Source organism: Elephas maximus, chromosome 1, assembly GCF_024166365.1.
Source record: "Elephas maximus indicus isolate mEleMax1 chromosome 1, mEleMax1 primary haplotype, whole genome shotgun sequence".
NCBI classification, from domain to species: Eukaryota; Metazoa; Chordata; class Mammalia; order Proboscidea; family Elephantidae; genus Elephas; species Elephas maximus.
This window is the reverse complement of record NC_064819.1, coordinates 221,182,587-221,204,284: the sequence shown is the minus strand read 5'-3', so window position 1 is coordinate 221,204,284 and position 21,698 is coordinate 221,182,587. Positions and strand designations below refer to the sequence as shown.

The following is a 21,698-nucleotide window of genomic DNA, read 5'->3' as shown; positions in this document are numbered from 1 at the left end:
TGGATGGATCTATGTCTGGGTTCTCAATTCTGTTCCATTGGTCTATGTGTCTGTTGTTGTACCAATACCAGGCTGTTTTGACTACTGTGGCTGTATAATAGGTTCTGAAGTCAGGTAAGGTGAGGCCTCCCACTTTCTTCTTCTTTTTCAGTAGTGCTTTGCTTATCCGGGGCTTCTTTCCCTTCCATATGAAATTGGTGATTTGTTTCTCTATCCGCTTAAAATATGACATTGGAATTTGGATCGGAAGTGCGTTAAATGTATAGATGGCTTTTGGTAGAATAGACATTTTTACTATGTTAAGTCTTCCTATCCATGAGCAGGGTATGTTTTTCCACGTAAGTATGTCCTTTTGAATTTCTTGTAGTAGAGCTTTGTAGTTTTCTTTGTATAGGTCTTTTACATCCTTGGTAAGATTTATTCCTAAGTATCTTATCTTCTTGGGGGCTACTGTGAATGGTATTGATTTGGTGATTTCCTCTTCGGTGTTCTTTTTGTTGATGTAGAGGAATCCAAGTGATTTTTGTATGTTTATTTTATAACCTGAGACTCTGCCAAACTCTTCTATTAGTTTCAGTAGTTTTCTGGAGGATTCCTTAGGGTTTTCTGTGTATATAATCATGTCATCTGCAAATACTGATAACTTTACTTCTTCCTTGCCAATCCGGATACCTTTTATTTCTTTGTCTAGCCTAATTGCCCTGGCTAAGACTTCCAACACGGTGTTGAATAAGAGCGGTGATAAAGGGCATCCTTGTCTGGTTCCCGTTCTCAAGGGAAATGCTTTCAGGTTCTCTCCATTTAGAGTGATATTGGCTGTTGGCTTTGCATAGATGCCCTTTATTATGTTGAGGAATTTTCCTTCAATTCCTATTTTGGTAAGAGTTTTTATCATGAATGGGTGTTGGACTTTGTCAAATGCCTTTTCTGCATCAATTGATAAGATCATGTGGTTTTTGTCTTTTGTTTTATTTATGTGGTGGATTACATTAATGGTTTTTCTGATATTAAACCAGCCTTGCATACCTGGTATAAATCCCACTTGATCAGGGTGAATTATTTTTTGGATGTGTTGTTGGATTCTATTGGCTAGAATTTTGTTGAGGATTTTTGCATCAATGTTCATGAGGGATATAGGTCTATAATTTTCTTTTTTTGTAATGTCTTTACCTGGTTTGGGTATCAGGGAGATGGTGGCTTCATAGAATGAGTTGGGTAGTATTCCGTCATTTTCTATGCTTTGGAATACCTTTAGTAGTAGTGGTGTTAAGTCTTCTCTGAAAGTTTGGTAGAACTCTGCAGTGAAGCCGTCCGGGCCAGGGCTTTTTTTTGTTGGGAGTTTTTTGATTACCGTTTCAATCTCTATTTTTGTTATGGGTCTATTTAGTTGTTCTACTTCTGAATGTGTTAGTTTAGGTAGGTAGTGTTTTTCCAGGAATTCATCCATTTCTTCTAGGTTTTCAAATTTGTTAGAGTACAATTTTTCATAATAATCTGAAATGATTCTTTTAATTTCATTTGGTTCTGTTGTGATGTGGTCCTTCTCATTTCTTATTCGGGTTATTTGTTTCCTGTATTTCTTTAGTCAGTCTAGCCAATGGTTTATCAATTTTGTTAATTTTTTCAAAGAACCAGCTTTTGGCTTTGTTAATTCTTTCAATTGTTTTTCTGTTCTCTAATTCATTTAGTTCAGCTCTAATTTTTATTATTTGTTTTCTTCTGGTGCCTGATGGATTCTTTTGTTGCTCACTTTCTATTTGTTCAAGTTGTAGGGACAGTTCTCTGATTTTGGCTCTTTCTTCTTTTTGTATGTGTGCATTTATTGATATAAATTGGCCTCTGAGCACTGCTTTTGCTGTGTCCCAGAGGTTTTGATAGGAAGTATTTTCATTCTCGTTGCTTTCTATGAATTTCCTTATTCCCTCCTTGATGTCTTCTATTACCCAGTCTTTTTTCAGGAGGGTATTGTTCATTTTCCAAGTATTTGATTTCTTTTCCCTCGTTTTTCTGTTATTGATCTCTAGTTTTATTGCCTTGTGGTCTGAGAAGATGCTTTGTAATATTTCGATGTTTTGGACTCTGCAAAGGTTTGTTTTATGACCTAAGATGTGGTCTATTCTAGAGAATGTTCCATGTGCGCTAGAAAAAAAAGTATATTTTGCAGCAGTTGGGTGGAGAGTTCTGTATAAGTCAATGAGGTCAAGTTGGTTGATTGTTGTAATTACATCTTCCGTGTCTCTGTTGAGCTTCTTACTGGATGTCCTGTCCTTCTCCGAAAGTGGTGTGTTGAAGTCTCCTACTATAATTGTGGAGGTATCTATCTCGCTTTTCAATTCTGTTAAAATTTGATTTATGTATCTTGCAGCCCTGTCATTGGGTGCATAAATATTTAATATGGTTATGTCTTCCTGATCAATTGTCCCTTTTATCATTATATAGTGTCCTTCTTTATCCTTTGTGGTGGATTTAAGTCTAAAGTCTATTTTGTCAGAAATTAATATTGCTACTCCTCTTCTTTTTTGCTTATTGTTTGCTTGATATACTTTTTTCCATCCTTTGAGTTTTAGTTTGTTTGTGTCTCTAAGTCTAAGGTGTGTGTCTTGTAGGCAGCATATAGATGGATCGTGTTTCTTTATCCGGTCTGTGACTCTCTGTCTCTTTACTGGTGCATTTAGTCCATTTACATTCAGGGTAATTATAGATAAATAAGTTTTTAGTGCTGTCATTTTGATGCCTTTTTATGTGTGTTGTTGACAATTTCATTTTTCCACATAGTTTTTTGTGCTGAGGCGTTTTTCTTAGTAAATTGTGAGATCCTCATTTTCATAGTGCTTGACTTTATGTTAGTTGAGTCGTTACGTTTTTCTTGGTTTTTATCTTGAGTTATAGAGTTGTTATACCTTTTTGTGGTTACCTTATTATTTACCCCTATTTTTCTAAGTAAAACCTAACTTGTATTGTTCTATATTGCCTTGTATCACTCTCCATATGGCAGTTCAATGCCTCCTGTATTTAGTCCCTCTTTTTGATTATTGTGATCTTTTACCTATTGACTTCCATGATTCCCTGTTATGTGTATTTTTTTTTAACTAATCTTAATTTGTTTGTTTTTGTGATTTCCCTATTTGAGTTGATATCAGGACGTTCTGTTTTGTGACCTTGTGTTGTGCTGATTTCTGATATTATTGGTTCTCTGACCAAACAATATCCTTTAGTATTTCTTGTAGCTTTGGTTTGGTTTTTGCAAATTCTCTAAACTTGTGTTTGTCTGTAAATATCTTAATTTCACCTTCATATTTCAGAGAGAGTTTTGCTGGATATATGATCCTTGGCTGGCAGTTTTTCTCCTTCAGTGTTCTGTATATGTCGTCCTATTCCCTTCTTGCCTGCATGGTTTCTGCTGAGTAGTCAGAACATACTCTTATTGATTCTCCCTTGAAGGAAACCTTTCTTTTCTCCCTGGCTGCTTTTAAAATTTTCTGTTTATCTTTGGTTTTGGTGAGTTTGATGATAATGTGTCTTGGTGTTTTTCTTTTTGTATCAATCTTAAATGGGGTTCGATGAGCATCTTGGATAGATATCCTTTCGTCTTTCATGATGTCAGGGAAGTTTTCTGTCAGGAGTTCTTCAACTATTTTCTCTGTGTTTTCTGTCCCCCCTCCCTGTTCTGGGACTCCAATCACCCGCAGGTTATCCTTCTTGATAGAGTCCCACATAATTCTTAGGGTTTCTTCATTTTTTTTAATTCTTTTATCTGATTTTTTTTCAGCTATGTTGGTGTTGATTCCCTGGTCCTCCAGATGTCCTAGTCTGCATTCTAATTGCTCGAGTCTGCTCCTCTGACTTCCTAGTGCGTTGTCTAATTCTGTAATTTTATTGTTAATCTTTTGGATTTCTACATGTTGTCTCTCTATGGATTCTTGCAACTTATTAATTTTTCCACTATGTTCTTGAATAATCTTTTTGAGTTCTTCAACAGTTTTATCGGTGTGTTCCTTGGCTTTTTCTGCAGTTATCCTAATTTCATTTGTGATATCATTAAGCATTCTGTAAATTAGTTTTTTATATTCTGTATCTGATAATTCCAAGATTGTATCTTCATTTGGGAAAGATTTTGATTCTTTTGTTTGGGGGGTTGGAGAAGCTGTCGTGGTCTGCTTCTTTAAGTGGTTTGATATGGATTGTTGTCTCTGAGCCATCACTGGGAAACTAGTTTTTCCAGAAAATCCGCTAAAAAAAAAAAGCAGTCAGATCCCTATCAGAGTTCTCCCTCTGGCTCAGGCTATTCGGATGTTAATGAAGCCGCCTGGGGAGGGTGGGGGAGGGAACAGAGAGATAGGAGAGTAGCACCTCAGAATATAGCCAGAGTTGCTTGTCTTGCTTGGAATGACTATTATATCTGAGATTCCCGCGGGGCGCGTCGCCTATGTGTGCTGGCTGTGTGGAGATTGCCCCCGGGGGGTCTGGCCCGCTGGAGTCACGGTCAGATCCTCCGCTTCCAGCCCCACGCCCAGAGTCAAGGCTCCCCTACTGGGACGGTGCACTCTCGACTCCAAAATCAGTCGCTGCCTCCCGGGGACTTGTCGTCCCTCCAGCCACGTGGCCGTGCCGCTCCCGAGAACCAGTTGGGCCTCCTCCCGGGGTTAGTTCAGATGGGTGGAGCAGCTCCCCATGCTTGTGCCGTGACCGAGTGTCCCGGCTGGGATGCTGTTCTCCCCGCTCCAATACCAGTTGCTGCCTCCCGGGTACTTTTCCTACCAGCTGTGTCCCACGCCGCCCATGGGACCCAGCTGGTCCCCTTCCCAGGGTTAGTTCAGGGGGGTGGAGCAACTCTCCGTGTTTATGCCGTACCTGCGTCCAGTCCAAATCCCTGCAGGACGGTTCCCCGGCTCGGACGCTGCTCTTTCTGCTCCAAGACCAGTCACTGCCTCCCGGGGACTTCTCCTACCGGCTGCGTCCCACTCTTCCCGTGGAACCGGCTGGTCCCCCTCCCGGGGTTAGTTCAGGGGGGTGGAGTAGCTCTCTGTGCTTGTGCCGTACCTGACTGGTACGCTGGCTCCAGGCTCTGGAAACAATCGCTGCTTCCCTGTATTAGTTCGTTCTCCGTCTCTAAATCTGTGTTTGTTGTTCAGGGTTCGTAGATTGTTATGTATGTGATCGATTCACTTGTTTTTCCGTGTCTTTGTTGTAAGAGGGATCCGAGGTAGCATCTGCCTAGTCCGCCATCTTGGCTCCGCCCCCTTGAATCTTGACTTGTTTTTTTATTGTTGAGTTGTAAGAATTCTTTACATATCCTGGATACAAGTGGCTTCCCATACAGATTATCTGCAAACATCTGTGGGTTACCTTTTCACTTTCTTGATAATGTCCTTTGAAGCACAAAATATTTTAATTTTTAATTTTAATAGTCCAATTTATCTGTATTTTATTTTGTTGCTTTTACTTTTGGTATCACATCTAAGAAACCATTGCCTACCCCAAGGTCATAAAGTTTTACACCTAAGTCAGGAGGAGGCAGTAGACTCAGGCCTGGCCTGCCACCCACTCCTCACCACCCACACATCAGGCCCCTAGATGATCTTGTTATTGCTTTGGCACCCAAGCAGGTTGCTTTCTTGAAGTCATGTTTTCTTTTCTCTCAATGTGCTAACAATGGCTCATCAGTGCTGTGTCCCAGTCTTTGCCTGGAAGGAAGTTTCTGCCTTGAAGAAAGAGACAGAGTCAATTTCATTCCTTTCTAAATCTTGTTAATCAAATTCTTAGAGCTTTGTTTGTTTCCATTTTTCAGAAACATGTGTGTGTGTGTGTGTGTCTGTGTGTCTGCCTTTCATGTGTGTTTAGTGGTGGCTTGTGGTTTAACAGGAGGAAGTATCCTGGACCGCCGTTCTCACCCAGTATCTGGAGAGTCCCAGCCCACGCTCTAGTCTGGTCTCTCAGCACCCAAGATCAGAATTCTTCCCTGCACTTGGCTCTCCTCTCTCTTACCCTGAGCCCATTATACATTTGCCACACTTCCTGGATGTTTCATCTGTTTTCTTTCTGCCAAATATCCTGCATGTCCAGACAGACTATAAGCCCCCGGAGGACAGACACTGTCTTGTGTTTTGTAACCTGCCCCACACCCAGCACAGTGTTCTGCTCATAGTACCTCCTTCCCCATTGAGTGTACCTGGCAACAGTGCCCACACCCAGACGACCTGCAGAAGTGGCAGCTCTGGGAAGGTTCAGGCAAGGAGTCCATCAGCAGAGGTGACAAAAGCAGATGGTGGAGGGGATGGCTTTAGTGGCGTTCATGTAAAATAACTGAGGGCAGTTGGTCCAACTCAAAGCAAGGGCAGGACCTGGAGAACAGACCTGGGGCCCTGTACGGTCCTTAGAACAGAGTTCCCAGACTTTCTAGGTTTTTGGCACCCTTAGTGCCTCGGTAACTTTCATGGTATCCTCAAGCCAAAAGAAATGCCTAAAAATTCTGTATAAGTATTACGCACAACTGATAAGTGTATATGTCCTACCAATGTACTATTGTTGTTGTTAGATGCCAGCAGGTTGGTTCTGGCCCATAGCCACCCTGTGTACAATAGAACAAAACATTACCTGGTTCTGAGCCATCCTCACAATCATTGTTGTGCTTCTGCCCATTGTTGCAGCCACAGTGTCAATCCATCTCGTGAGGGTCTTCCTCTACTTTACCAAGCATGATGTCATTCTCCAGGAACTGAGACAAAGTCTTGACATCCTTACCTCTAAGGAGCATTCTGGCTCTGGTTATGTAAGAATGAAATAAACATATTATTTTTCTTTCACATCTTGGCCTGCAAGGTGCAAGGACCTGTTTTATTTTTTCAAATGTACATTGCTTGCATGCAGAAGTTGGACTATGAATAAGGAAGACAGAAGAAGAATTGACACCTTTGAATTACGGTGTTGGTGAAGAATACTGAATATAGCACAGACTGCCAAAAGAATGAACAAATCTGTCTTGGAAGAAGTACAGCCAAAATGCTCCTTAGAAGCAAGGACAGGGAGATTAGGTCTCACATACTTTGAACATGTTATCAGGAGGGATCAGTCCCTGGAGAAGGGAATCACATTTGGTAGAGGGTCAGTGAAACAGAAGAAGACCCTCAACGAGATGGATTGACACAGTGGCTGCAACAATAGGCTCAAGCATAACGACAATTGTGAGGACGGCGCAGGACCGGGCAGTGTTTTGTTCTGTTGTAGGTAGGGTGGCTATGAGTCGGAACCGACTCACGGGCACCTAACGGCAACAAGTACTTTTTTGCTGCCCACCAGGTGTCACTGTGTTTCCTTCAGATTTTTAAAAATATCCCTGCAGGTACCCAAGGATCCTTGGTGGGCAATACTTAAGCACTTGCTGGTGGCCTCACTAGAGGAATGAGGGGCCCCTTCTGCACTCTGCCCCACCAGGACACTTTGGAGCCCAGGGATAATGAAAGGTCAGCAGTTGGAACACACCAGCTGCTCCAGAGGAGAAAGATGTGTCAGTCGGCTTCCACATAGATTAAAAAAAAATAGGAAACCCTATGGAGCAGTTCTACTCTGTCCTGTGGGGTCCCTGTGAGTTGGAATCCAGTGGAAGGCAACAGATTTTTTTTTTTTTTGCAGGTCCCCTGTGAGTTGACTGTGGGACCCTGGGGGATAGACCTTGGCACACAGTTTGGAGACCACAGCTATAGGCTAAGGAGAGGACAGAGGATATGGGGACATAATGAAAGACAAGGAGAGTATGAGGTGATTTTCTTGGGCATGGGGACAGGTCTCCCACCTTGCAGGTTAAGATGTTGTGTCACCAAAAAGCAGATGAATGCACTGGTGGCCTGGTGGGTCAGTCTTGTGGGACAGGTTTCTCTCAATGATACAGTAAAAGCCAGCAGGATGCTGGTTCCTCCGAGGAGATCAAGGAAGTGCTAGAATGAGGAGTTATCTGAGTGTTTCAGAAAGATCACAAAGTAAGACTGAATTTCCTGACTTAGAGCCTCCTTGTGCAGTGGGAGAAAATCCCTGAAGTGACAGGTCACTGGGTAGAACAATCCAGATGAGACCCAGCCTCTTCCACGTGTATGTGTGTGTATAAGAGAGAGAGAGATGGACAGACAGTGTGTGCATAAATGGCCATTGATTTCCTGGTGGGTGACAGCTTTGCAGTGCAAGGAGTCAGTGAAGGCCCTGGGGATTCCCTGGCCAACCTTCCTTCCCCATCTCACTTCCCGACATCCTTCCTCATTGTAGAAAGATTCCTGTCCCCCAGTAACCCATGGTTCATTATGCTGGGCTGCTCATTGGTGCATCTTTGTGTTCTTGCTTGTCCCTCCGCCCAGCACCCCTGTCATTAGCCTTGTTTCATCTATGCCCCATCGACTTTATTCCACTTCTTTATTTTGTTTTTTGGTTGGTCTATGTGTGTGTGTGCATGTGTTAGAAAATCACAGACATTTAATTTCACCTATAAATATTTTAACTTGTATCCCCACAAAATAAGTGCATTTTTTAACATATACAAATACCTTTATCACCCAGAGAAAAAGCAATGGTTATTTCTCAGTATCATTAAATGTCTAGGCAGTGTTCATATTTCCCTGGTTATACCCCTCCCTCACCTTTTCTTTTAACAGACTGTTTAAATCAGAATCCACACACAGACTCCACACCCATTTGGTTATTTTACATATTAAGTCTCTTAATTTACATGTCCCCATTCCCTCTATTTTTCTCCTAATTATTTTACTGAAGAAACCAGATTGTGTGTCCTATAAAATGTTCACATTTTGGATTTGGATGATTGCACCCTCGTACCACGCAGTATCCCCTTGTTTAAATGACTGCCTCTTGATCTATACACAGGTTCCTCATGAGCACAATTAAGTGTTCTGAAATTCCCATTCTTCACAATCTTATCCATAATTTGTTATGATCCACACAGTTGAATGCCTTTGCATAGTCAACAAAACACAGGTAAACATCTTTCTGGTATTCTCTGCTTTCAGCCAGGATCTGTCTGATATCAGCAGTGATATCCCTGGTTCCACAACCTCTTCTGAATTTGGCTTGAATTTTTGGCAGTTTGTGGATGTACTGCTGTAGCTGCTTTTGAATGATCTTCAACAAAATTTCACTTGCGTATGATATTGTTTGATAATTTCCACATTCAGTTGGATCACCCTTCTCTGGAATAGACGTAAATATGGATCTCTTCCAGTCCATTGGCCAGGTAGCTATTTTACAAATTTCTTGGCATAGATGAGTGAGCACTTGCAGTGCTGTATCCAACAAGAACAGAACAAGGAGATACCACGTGGTTTAAAGTCAGGAAAGGTGCGCGTCAGGGTTGTATTCTTTCACCATCCTTATTCAGTCTGTATGCTGAGCAAATAATTCAAGAAGCTGGACTATATGAAGGAGAAAGGGGCACCAGGACTGAAGGAAGACTCATTAACAACCTGCGTTATGCTTGCTAAAAGTGCAAAGGACTTGAAGCACTTACTGAAGAAGAAGAAAGACTACAGCCTTCAGTGTGGACTGCAACTCAACATAAAGAAAAAAAAATCCTCACAACTGGACCAATAAGCAACATCATGATAAAAAGAAAAAAGAATTAATTTGTCAAGGATTTCATTTTACTTGGGTCCACGATCAACGCACATGAAAGCAGCAGTCAAGAAATCAAATGACAACTACATTGGACAAATCTGCTGCAAAAGACTTCTTTAAAGTGTTAAAAAGCAAAGATGTCACCTTGAAGACTAAGGTGCACCTGACCCAAGCCATGGTGTTTTCAATCGCCTCATATGCATGGGAAACCTGAACAATGAATAAGAAAGACAGAAGAACTGACGCCTTTGAATTGTGTTAGCGAAGAATATTGAATATACCATGGACTGTCAAAAGAACGAACAAATCTGTCTTGGAGGAAATACAGCCAGAATGTTCCTTAGGAGCAAGGATGGTGATACTACATCTCACGTACTTTGAACATATTATCAGAAGGGACCAGTACCTGCAGAAGATCATCATGCTTGGTAAAGTAGAGGGTCAGCAAAAAAGAGGAAGACCCTCAATGAGATGGACTGACATAGTGGTTGCAACAATGGAGTCAAGCATAACAACGATTGTGAGGATGACACAGGACTGGGCAGTGCTTCGTTCTGTTGTACCTAGGGTCTCTACGAGTCGGAACAGACTCCACGGCACCTAACAACAAATAACAATCCAGTACCTGTTGTTTATATTGTTTTTCTGACTCCTTTATTTCCTTACACCAGTTGTTAAATCTAGAGGCTTAATTAGAGTCTGCTTCCATGTTTTGGGCAATAATACTTCACAGTTGGTTTTGTCCAGAAAACACATAATACCCAACTGTCTCTCATTTTTATTGTTGTCCTTGTTAAGATTCACCAATTTGGAAAGGTGTAAGGCCAGAGGTACCCAGGCCTGGTGTCCTTGAGTGGGTGTCCTGGTAAGCACAAGAGCCTGTGGGCCCAAGTGGCATGAGCCTCTCCACACCTGCAGAGAACTATGAGGGGCTATTCAGTCACCTCCAAAGATAGACAGAGTGAGCACCGAGGACTTCTCAGAGCTCTGGAGATGCCTGAAGTTCAGGAGCATCTTTTGTGTAGAGTAAGAAGTCTAGATAAGACTATGTCTACAAAAGAAGCTTTTGACTTTGACTTATTGATATCTTTACCTCCTATATCTCCAGATCAGAGCCCGTGCTTTGTATCGTTTTATGGATTGTGGTGCCACTGAAACAAAAGACCAGAATTTCCCTGAAGATTTGAAATTTCAGCAAGATTTGACAAAGGCAAAACATTTTGATGTCACTTACATTTTTATGAAGCTACAGCTGGATAAATCATTCTACTTTACAGCAATGCTCAAATTACTTATATAGAATTCAATGAGCTGAATTTTGGGGAGAATTTGAGGACGCAAATGACCGAGTAATACAGCTTATCACTTGTGATGTATTAGAGGAAACTGGGTTCCCTGGGTTTCCATACTGCCTCCCATACATCCTGAAACTCGTACTACAGGATCCTCCATCACCTGCCTGGGCAAGCAGGTGGTACTTGTATTCCCTGAAATAACAAGACCTAATAAGGCTATACTAGACAGGGCTACCTACCTACCCATTGCTGTCGAGTCGATTCCAACTCATAGCAACACTATAGGACACAGTAGAACTACCCATAGAGTTTCCAAGGAGCTCCTGGTGGATTCAAACTTCCAACCCTTTAGCTAGCAGCCGTAGTACTTAACCACTACACCACCACAGTTTCCACCACTATACTTTATTCTCTTCAGCCCTGGGATCTGTTGGCAGACCCAGGAGAGGGCTGAGCCTCTACTCTCCCTCGGTATCAAAATGACTGAACAAAAAAACACCAGTCACTGCCAGTAAATATTCCACCCTATGTTTGGATTTCCACACCCTCTTGGCAGCAATAAGGCTGAAAAATGTGATGCAAAGTCAGCAGTCTTGTTCCCCCATCACCTGATGTCAGCTGGCCCAATGGGAAACTGAGCCTCCACCCCCCACCAGCCATCACAGGCATAGTGAAGTGGGTGAGAGGTTGTGAGGCTGAGTTATGGACACTGCTTCTCCTCTCTGGAATGTCAGTACTCAGTGAGGAGCTGAGATCCACTGCCCCCCGCCCACACACACACACTTAACAAAGCTCTGAGAGTCAGCCCTCAGCTTTTCCCTTCTGGGTTGTCAGTGGGGCCCAATGGGGAGCTGAATATACACATCCACCTGGCTCTCGCACTACCCCTCAGAAGGACTGTTTGCTAAAACAGTAACACTAGATAGATTACAAAAAAAGATAGATTACAGAGCCTCATAATATCCTAGCCAAAATGTTCAGGATACAATAAAAACACTCTCATCATCCCAACCACAACTTGGATAAGAAAAGATAAGCAACGGTCACCAACATAGAAATGAATCACCTATTGGAAATACCTGACCAGGGTTTTAAAGCAGCTATCATAAAAAAAAAAAAAAAAAAAAAAAAAAAAAAACCTCAACAGACAATTATGAATTCTCTTGGAATGAACGAAAAAAATAAAAATTCTAAGCAAAAATATGATAAACGGAGAAAATATTGAAGACGTCAAGGAATTCATCTTACTTGAATCCACAATCAACATCCACGGAAGCAGCAGTCAAGGTATCAAACGACACATTGCATTGGGCAAATCTGCTGCAAAAGACTTTGTTAAAGTGTTAAAAAGCAAAGATGTCACCCTGAAGACTAAGATCCACCTGACCCAAGCCATGGTGTTTTCAATTGCCTCATATGCATGCGAAAGCTAGATAATGAATAAAGAAGACAGAAGAAGAATTGATGCCTTTGAGTTATGGTGTTGGTAAAGAATACTGAATATACTATGGACTGCTAAAAGAACAAACAAATCTGTCTTGGAAGCAGTACAGCCAGAACGCTCATTAGAAGCAAGGATGGCGAGACTGCGTCTCACATACTTTGTACATGTTATTAGGTGGGACCAGTTCCTGGAGAATATCATCATGCTTGGTAAAGAGGGTCAGCGAAAAAGAGGAAGACCCTAAAAGAGATGGATTGACACAGGGGCTGCAACAGTGGACTCAAGCACAACAACAATTGAGAGAATGATGCAGGACTGGGCAGTGTTTCCTTCCTTTCTACATAGTCAGTCTGAGTCGGAACTGACTCAGTGGCACCTAACAACAACAACAAGCAAAAACCACAGAAATTGGATTTAAAAACTTAATCAAATGAAAGTTTAGAACTAATAAAATACAATGACCAAAATGAAAAATCTCATTAGATAAGCTCAATACCAAAAAAAAAACGCAAATCCACTGCCATCGAGTCGATTCCGACTCATAGTGACCCTATAAGACAGAGTAGAACTGCCGGACAGAGTTTCCAAGGAGCGCCTGGCAGATTCAAACTGCTGACCTCTTGGTTAGCAGCCGTAGCACTTAACCACTATGCCACTAGGGTTTCCAAGCTCAATGGTAGAGTGGAAATCACAGAAAAGAACCAGTGAAAGTGAGGACAGATGAGTAGATTTACCCAATGTGCACAAAAGACAAGGTAAACCGCCCTCACTAAAAAGAAGTGATTCAAAGAGATGTACGAAGGGCTTAATGGGGGCCTCTAACTTAATCAGATTCTGAGCACAAGACCAAGAGGTGCTGACACCCCATCCCCATCACTGAGACCCACATCTCCCTCATTCTCCCAGATCAGACCAGGACCAGCCAGAGAATGAGGAAAACAGTATGCCAGGCACCATTCCCATTTTTTTCCTGGAGACTAACACAAAACTTCGCCCAAGTAACAGCTGCCACCCAGTGCCCAGACCTGCTCCGCATGGCCCTCAGACCACGTCGGCCCACCTGCCCCGGAGACTGATGTTGTTTATGTCCACAGCCCCATTCTTCTCCTTGAGAAGCTCAGCTTTCCACAGTCCACCCCCCCTCCACCCCCCACCGCCCCAGTACACTCACCCTCCCAGTGCAGCAGCCCAACCCTTTTTTCACATAGGAACATAGAGAACAACGGTGATAGTTGTGAGGTTCAGCTTCCTGGGGCACCAAGGGCAGGGACTAGGGTGAGGCGAGTGAGGCACTTACCTTGGGTGTAAAATGTAAAAAACAAACCAAATTGATTGCCATCGAGTTGATTCCAACTCATAGCAACCCTATAGGACAGAGTAGACCTATCTCACAGGGTTTCCAAGGAGCAACTGGTGGATTTGAACTGCTGACCTTTTGGCTAGCAGCTGCAGCTCTTAATCACTGCACCACCAGGGAGAGGGCAAAAAACTCAGTAATCAAGATCAATATTTCAGTACAACATTTTAACAATGAAAACTAATACGAAACAATCTGTGATGAACAACATAATATTTTAAATAAAGACAAGATCCAGCCCTGCACTTGCATGACCTTGAAAGTGATGCCCCACTCCCCTCACCCACCTAGCCCTGCCCACCAATCCTGACTTTTAATTTGCCCCAGGCCCCTCCTACAGCTCCTAACCTCTGTGGCAGTTGTGTGTGTATCAGCACATTCAGGCAGTGTAAGGGACCCTGCCAAGGGTTTGTCAAGAACCACACATGTGCCACATGATAAGGACAGCCAGCCCTGAGGCACCTGAGCTGTGGAGGGCTTTGAGGGCCATTTGGAAACAAGCACTGAGGAAACAAGCACAGAAGGAAGGAGAAGGCTGAGGGAAAGTGAAAGAAAAGGGAGTAAGATGGGGGTGTTTTCTGCCACAGTTGAAGCGTTCCGTCTAATTCAATGCAAAATTTCAATCTTCCCTCAGATTTGAGGAGACCTCAGGCCAGACCACTGTGCAGTGTGGGTGAAAGGACTGCTGGCCCCTACCATACGCCCTTCAAGGCCTCCCTGGCAGTCCTCCTTAGGTGGGAGCACAGACTACTCATTTTCTTCCACTTTGGGACTTGAGCCCAAAACCTTGACACCAGGATAAGTGTCACAGAAAGGTGAAAAGTTACCCTTCTATGACACTGATCAGAGTAGAAGAAAATGCTAGCCTTACTGGGGAGCAAAGGAAATCCTGGGATCCTCCTGGGCCCACCCTGTCCAAACACTCACCTCTTCCATTGTCCTAGCAGCATCAAGGGGCAGAACCACCCCTTTGTAACTTCCCAGGGCCCAAGAAAGTGGAATCAGGTCAAAGGTGGCCCCACCCTAGGCGGACTTAGGGTCAGGTCTCTAGGCCTCATTTCTGACCCCACCTGTTGGACTGACTTTGCTGAGGAGCCACCTGTCTTGAGAGGGATGTGGCTGAACTGCTATTGGAGTTCCGTCCCTACCATTTGAGGTTGCTCAAACTAATGAATAGGGGTGCTATGATAAGGGGGTGAGGAGGAGGGTAGTGGAGTATGTGTGCGTGCTGCCTGCCGATTCCTGTACTGCGCGCTCAGCCCTCGGCCAGCGCCCCTTCCCCCCTCCCCCGGGCCCCCCAGTCTCCCCACTTACAGGGCTGGGGGGTTCTCCTTGTTCTCCTGCCCCAGCTCCTTCCTCTGCTCCCTCCTCTCTCCCCGTCTTCCCTCGGGTCCCTCTTTTGCGCTCACATTGAGGTTTTCTCAGCCTTCATCGCTTCTGTCCCCGGCGCCCCCCGCCCGGGCGTGGAAACCAGGAGCCGCGGACCTCGGGGCGGTGGGGCGACGAGAAGACGCAGCGTCCGACCCCTTAGACACTCCCGGCCAAGTGCGTCCCGGCAGCCTCCAGCTGGAACAGGAAGAGCTGCAGGAGCTCCGGAGCCCGGATGCCACTTCTCCGCGTCCAGATGTGCCAAGTCCCGCCCAGGGGCCAGCCAGGTCAGGGGCGGTGGCGCCCCCGCTCCCAGACCCCGACTCCGGCGCTGAAGCTCCAGACCCAGCGCGCCCCAGGCCGCTCCCCAACGCCCCAGGCCCGCCGCCCGGAGCCCGGGACGCCGACACCTGGGCAGCCGGCGTCGGCGGCGCGCTGCGGCTCCGGCGGGAGAACCTTCTAGGGCTGGGCTGACCCAGGCTCCGCGGAACAGGCATCGACACTAAACACCCCGAAAAGGACACGCGGTCCACTTTCTCCGGGGCGGAAGTCCGCACAGAACTACCGAAATGTATTTGAAAACGGCATGTTAGTAAAAGTCTCCAGCGAACTCCCTCGCCCCGCGAGCGCCCCCAGGCTCCGGGCCCTCCCGGGAGAGCTGAGCCCCAGAGCCCCCCGGGACCTGTCCTCAGGGCTCCCGCCCCGCGGCGCTGTCATACTGGGCTGTGGACCGCGCTTGTCGCCACCACCCTTTGGGCATCGGACAGATGGTGGCAGTCAGGACGGCGGACGGGGAGCGGGTTGGCGTCACGGTTCCTGCCACCCTGGAGACCCGAACAAAAGCGATTTTTAACCCCGAGCCACTGTAAGGAAAAATACAAATTGAAAATAAGAGGCTTTAATTCTCCCAGTTGAAATTAAGGGAAGAGGCTTCTCTCCTCCCCTGTGCTTTCAGAATTGGATTTCCCCAACACAGCTCAGTCCTTCTGTGCCTGGCGCCTCCGTCCTCGAGGAGAGCAAGGCCACATGCACTACATGCATCAGGCCCGAGACCGGCTGGAGGAGGGCATGGGTTCCCAATTCCACAGTGCCCGGTCTTTACCTGTCATCCCCAAGACTGCATCCCTCAGACTTGGCTGCGACTGGTGGGGTTTAGCCAGTGGGTGTGCCCGGTTGCAAATGAGGGTGCAGTTGGTAATTGAAGGGAGGAAATTCTTAGATCTATTGCTTTGACCTTGCTTCTCTGGTTCTCTTGGAGGAGTTTGGGGCTTGTCAGGAAGAGAGACTAGTGTCCCTGAGCTGACACAGGGATGGCCCAGGAGGCCACAGCATGCACTGGCAAGATTAGGCTCATCTGGTGGATTCTACAGGGGGGTTTGTAGGGACCACGAGGGTCCCAGGACAATGAGATGAGATAGGGTCCCTGAGGGTGGGGAGAAGGATTTCCCCAGAATGCCAGTGGAATATTCAGGGACATTTCTGGGCTAGGTGGAGTCCTCAGGTTAGCCTGCAGTGCTCTACATCCTCCTGGTGTTTCAGCTGACATTTTTCCTCGCCCTAGTCCACCAGTGAGAGCTGGACAATGAATAAGGAAGACCAAAGAAGAATTGATGCCTTTGAATTATGGCATTGGCTAAGAGTATTGAATATACTAAGAACTGCCAAAAGAACGAACAAATCTCTCTTGGAAGAAGTACCGCCAGAATGCTCCTTAGAGGCAAGTATGGCATCTCACATACTTTGGATATGTTATCAGGAGGGACCAGTCCCTGGATAAGGACATCATGCTTGATAAAAGTAGAGGGTCAGCAAAAAAGAGGAAGACCCTCAACGAGATAGATTGACATAGTGGCTAGAACAGTAGGCTCAAGCATAGCAATGAGTGTGAGGATGGCGCAGGACCGGGCAGTGTTTCCTTCTGTTGTACATAGGGTCACTGTGATTTGGAATTGACTCCAGGGCACCTAACAACAACAACAGTCTGCCAGATTTGGACAAATCTGCTGCAAAAAAAACCTCTTCAAAGTGCTAAAAAGCAAAGATGTCACTTTGAGGACCAACACGGGCTTGACCCAAGCCATGGTATTTTCAATCACCATGTATACATGCGAAAGCTGGACAATGAAAATGGAAGACTGAAGAAGAATTGATGAATTAGATTTATGGTGTTGGTGAAGAATATTGAATATACCATGGACTGCCAAAAGAAAGAACAATCTGTCTCGGAAGGAGTACAGCCAGAATTCTCCTTAGAATCAAGGATGGTGAGACTTTGTCTCATGTACTTTGGACATGTTATCAGGAGGGACCAGTCCCTGGGGAAGGACATCACGCTTGGTAAAGTGGAGGGTCAGTGAAAAAGAGGAAGATCCTCAAGGAGATGGATTGACACAGTGGCTACAACAATGGCCTCAACCATAGCCAAGATTGTGAGGATGATGCAGGACGAGGCAGTGTTTTGTTCTGTTGTACACAGGGTCTCTATGAGTCAGAACCAACTTGAAGGCATCTAACAACAACTGTCCACTGTTCAAGGCCCCTCACACCTTCAGGCCTGAACACTCAGGAAAGGAGGTGGGTATGGATTCTAAAAGCATTTCCTCCAGCCTCTCCTAGAGCCTCTCGTCAGGTATCAGTTTGGAGTTCAGCTCCAAAGCCATTGAAGCAGAATTTTGAGAAATCAAGTTTGACATATTCCTCAGAGATTTTCTTGTGAAGCCTGCGGACCACACACTAAGAAGTACTGGACAACTGGCAACAAATCAGGAGACAGGTTGCCTTGGTGGGATGCTGGCTATAGGATCTTTGGCAAGTTTCTTCATTCTCTGTGCCTGTTTTCTCATCCAGAAAAGAAAGAACTCCATCCCATATGGTGGAGTTAAAGGAGAATTAGATGAGCTACTGCAGCCGAATGTTGAGCACAGCCTGTATTCATGTTAAGCCATCATTAAATTGTTGTTGTCGCTGTGAGTTGCCATTAACTTGATTCTGATTCATAGCCACCTTATGTACAATAGAATATAATCCGCAGGATTGCCAGCATGTTCCAGTCCATCGTTATGGCCACTGTGCTAATCCATCTCACCCAGGGTCTCCCATGCCCTCACTGACCCTCTATGTCACTGAACATAATGTCCTCCTGTAGTGATTGATCCCTCTTGATAATGTGTCTAAAGCAGGAGAGTCAGACAATAGTCTCTTGTGACCTATAAGGTTTTTAATGGTTAATTTTCAGAAGTAGATTGTCAAGCTTTTCTTCTAAGTCTATCTTAGTCTGAAAGATCCACTAAAACTTGTCTACTATGGGTGACCCTGCTGGTATTTGAATTATTGTTGGCATAGCTTCCAGCATCATAGCAATGCATAAGCCACCACAGTATGACAAACTGACAAGTGGGTGGTAGCATTAAATTATTACCTATTTTATTTTTTAGCTCTGTTTTCTCTGTAGTCAGCAAAGGTCAAGGTCAACTGTGATGAGAAATTGAGAGAAAGAGACCAACAGAGAGCATGTGTGAGTCCTACACCACAGTGCTTGATTACTTTCTCTGGCACTTGATGTCTGTTTGACCAGGTTAAAGAAAGTACAGTCCCACTTAACCTGCAGCAGGAGGGGATCCAGAGTTCACATTGCCCTTTCAGACTCAACAGTGAATGATTTAATATTCATTACCTAATGGGCATCTCATATGAATTTTTTAAATATTTATTTTTGCTGAAAATTTACACAGGAAATTAGGCTCTCATTTAATAATTTCTATACATAATGTTCAGTGACATTGGTTACATTTTTCACAATATATCAGCATTCTCATCATTTCCATTCTGGTTGTTCTGTTTACCTTAACCTAGCTTCCCTGTCCCCCTTTACCTTCTCATCTTTGATCTAGGGAAAATGTTTACTGTTTGGTTTCATTTAAATGATTATTTAGAGGAGCACAGTACTGATGAGTGGTATTACTTATTTTTTTATATAATTTTTATTGTGCTTTAAGTGAAAGTTTAAAAATCAAGTCAGACTCTCACACAAAAACTTATACACACCCTGCTACACAATCCCAATTACTTTCCCCCTAATGAGACAGTCTGCTCTCTTCCCTCTGCTCTCTTTTTGTGTCCATTTCACCAGCTTCTAACCCCCTCTACCCTCTCATCTCCCCTCCAGGCAGGAGATGCCAACATAGTCTCAAGTGTCCACCTGATCCAAGAAGCTCACTCCTCACCAGCATCCTTCTCCAACCCATTGTCCAGTCCAATCCATGTCTGAAGAGTTGGCTTCGGGAATGGTTCCTGTCCTGGGCCAACAGAAGGTCTGGGGGCCATGACCACTGATGTTCTTCCAGTCTCGGTCAGACCATTAACTCTGGTCTTTTTATGACAATTTGGTGTCTGCATCCCACTGCTCTCCTGCTCCCTCAGGGGTTCTCTGTTGTGTTTCCTGTCAGGGCAGTCATTGGTTGTAGCCGGGCACCATCTAGTTCTTCTGGTCTCAGGATGGTGTAGTCTCTGGTTCATGTGGCCCTTTCTGTCTTTTGGGCTCATAGTTACCTTGTGTGCTTGGTGTTCTTCATTCTCCTTTGATCCAGATGGGTTGAGACCAACTGATGCATCTTAGATGGCGGCTTGCTAGCGTTTAAGACTCCAAACGCCACTCTTCGAAGTGGGATGCAGAATTTTTCTTAATAGATTTTATTATGCCAATTGACTTAGATGTCCCCTGAAACCATGGTCCCCAGACCCCTGCCCGTCCTACTCTGGCCTTTGAAGCATTCAGTTTATTCAGGAAACTTTTTTGCTTTCGGTTTAGTCAAATTGTGCTGACCTCCCCTGTATTGTGTGTTGTCTTTCCCTTCACCTAAAGAAGTTCTTATCTACAATCTGATTAGTGAATACCCCTCTCCCACCCTCCCTCCCCCCACCACCCATAACCACAAAAGAATGTTTTCTTCTCAGTTTAAACTATTTCTCAAGTTCTTATAATAGTGGTCTTATATAATATTTGTCCTTTTGCAACTGACTAATTTCACTCAGCATAATGCCTTCCAGGTTCCTCCATGTTATGAAATGTTTCACAGATTGCTCACTGTTCTCTATCGATGCATAGTATTCCATTGTATGAATATACCATAATTTATTTATCCATTCATTCATTGATGGACACCTTGGTTGCTTCCATCTTTTTGCTATTGTAAACAGTGCTGCAGTAAACATGGGTGTGCATATATCTGTTTGTGTAAAGGCTCTTATTTCTCTAGGATATATTCCAAGAAGTGGGATTGCTGGATTGTATGGTAGTTCTATTTCTAGCTTTTTAAGGAAGTGCCAAATCGATTTCCAAAATGGTTGTACCATTTGACATTCCCACCAGCAGTGTAGAAGTGTTCCAATCTCTCCACAGCCTCTCCAACATTTATTATTTTGTGTCTTTTGGATTAATGCCAACCTCGTTGGAGTGAGATGAAATCTCATTGTAGTTTTGATCTGCATTCCTCTAATGGCTAATGATCATGAACATTTCCTCATGTATCTGTTAGATACCTGAATGTCTTCTTTAGTGAAGTGTCTGTTCATATCTTTTGCCCATTTTTAAATTGGGTCATTTGTCTTTTTGTAGTTGAGTTTTTGCAGTATCATGTAGATTTTAGAGATCACGCACTGATTGGAAATGTCATAGCTAAAAACTTTTTCCCAGTCTGTTGGTAGTCTTTTTACTCTTTTGGTGAAGTCTTCGGATGAGCATAGGTGTTTGATTTTTAGGAGCTCCCAGTTATCTAGTTTTTCTTCTGCATACTTAATAATGTTTTGTACACTGTTTATGCCATGTATTAGGGCTCCTAGAGTCGTCCCTATTTTTCTTCCATGATCTTTATCGTTTTAGATTTTATATTTAGGTCTTTGATCCATTTTGAGCTCGTTTTTGTGCATGGAGTGAGGTATGGGTCTTGTTTCATATTTTTGCAGATGGATATCCAGTTATGCCAGCACTGTTTGTTAAAAAGACTGTCTTTTCCCCATTGAACTGTTTTGGGGCCTTTATCAAATATCAGCTGCTCATATGTGGATGGATTTACGTCTGGATTCTCAATTCTGTTCCGCTGGTCCCATGTATCTGTTGTTGTATCAGTACCAGGCTGTTTTGACTACTGTGGCGGTATAATAGGTTCTAAAATCAGGTAAAGTAAGGCCTCCCACTTTGTTCTTCTTTTTCAGTAATGCCTTATTTATCCGGGGCCTCTTTCCCTTCCATATGAAGTTGGTGATTTGTTTCTCCATCTCATTAAAGAATGTCGTTGGGATTTGGATCGGAATTGCATTAAATGTATAGATCACTTTTGGTAGAATAGACATTTTTATAATGTTAACTCTTCCTATCCATGAGCAAGGTATGTTTTTCCACTTATGTAATACTTATGTAAGTCTCTTTTGGTTTCTTGCAGAAGTGTACTGTTGTTTTCTTTGTATAAGTCTTTTACATCTCTGGTAAGATTTATTCTTAAGTATTTTATCTTCTTGGGGGCTACTGTAAATGGCATTCATTTGGTGATTTCCTCTTCGATGTTCTTTTTGTTGGTGTAGAGGAATCCAACTGATTTTTGTATGTTTATCTTGTATCCCAATACTC

At 43.9% G+C, this 21,698-nt stretch overlaps 1 protein-coding gene across 1 annotated transcript in view; it reads right to left on the bottom strand.

The window, feature by feature from the left end:
* The window catches only part of LOC126070298 (uncharacterized), a 138,360-nt gene extending 122,243 nt beyond the window's left edge, over window positions 1–16,117 (bottom strand). Inside the window, exons 1-3 of the mRNA XM_049874353.1 lie at window positions 16,049–16,117; window positions 15,796–15,939; window positions 15,118–15,578 (exon numbers count right to left, since the gene is read on the bottom strand). Coding sequence (XP_049730310.1) covers window positions 15,118–15,578; window positions 15,796–15,939; window positions 16,049–16,117 — 674 coding nt within the window. The remainder of the gene's footprint in view (window positions 1–15,117; window positions 15,579–15,795; window positions 15,940–16,048) is intronic.
* Window positions 16,118–21,698: the final 5,581 nt, after the last annotated feature.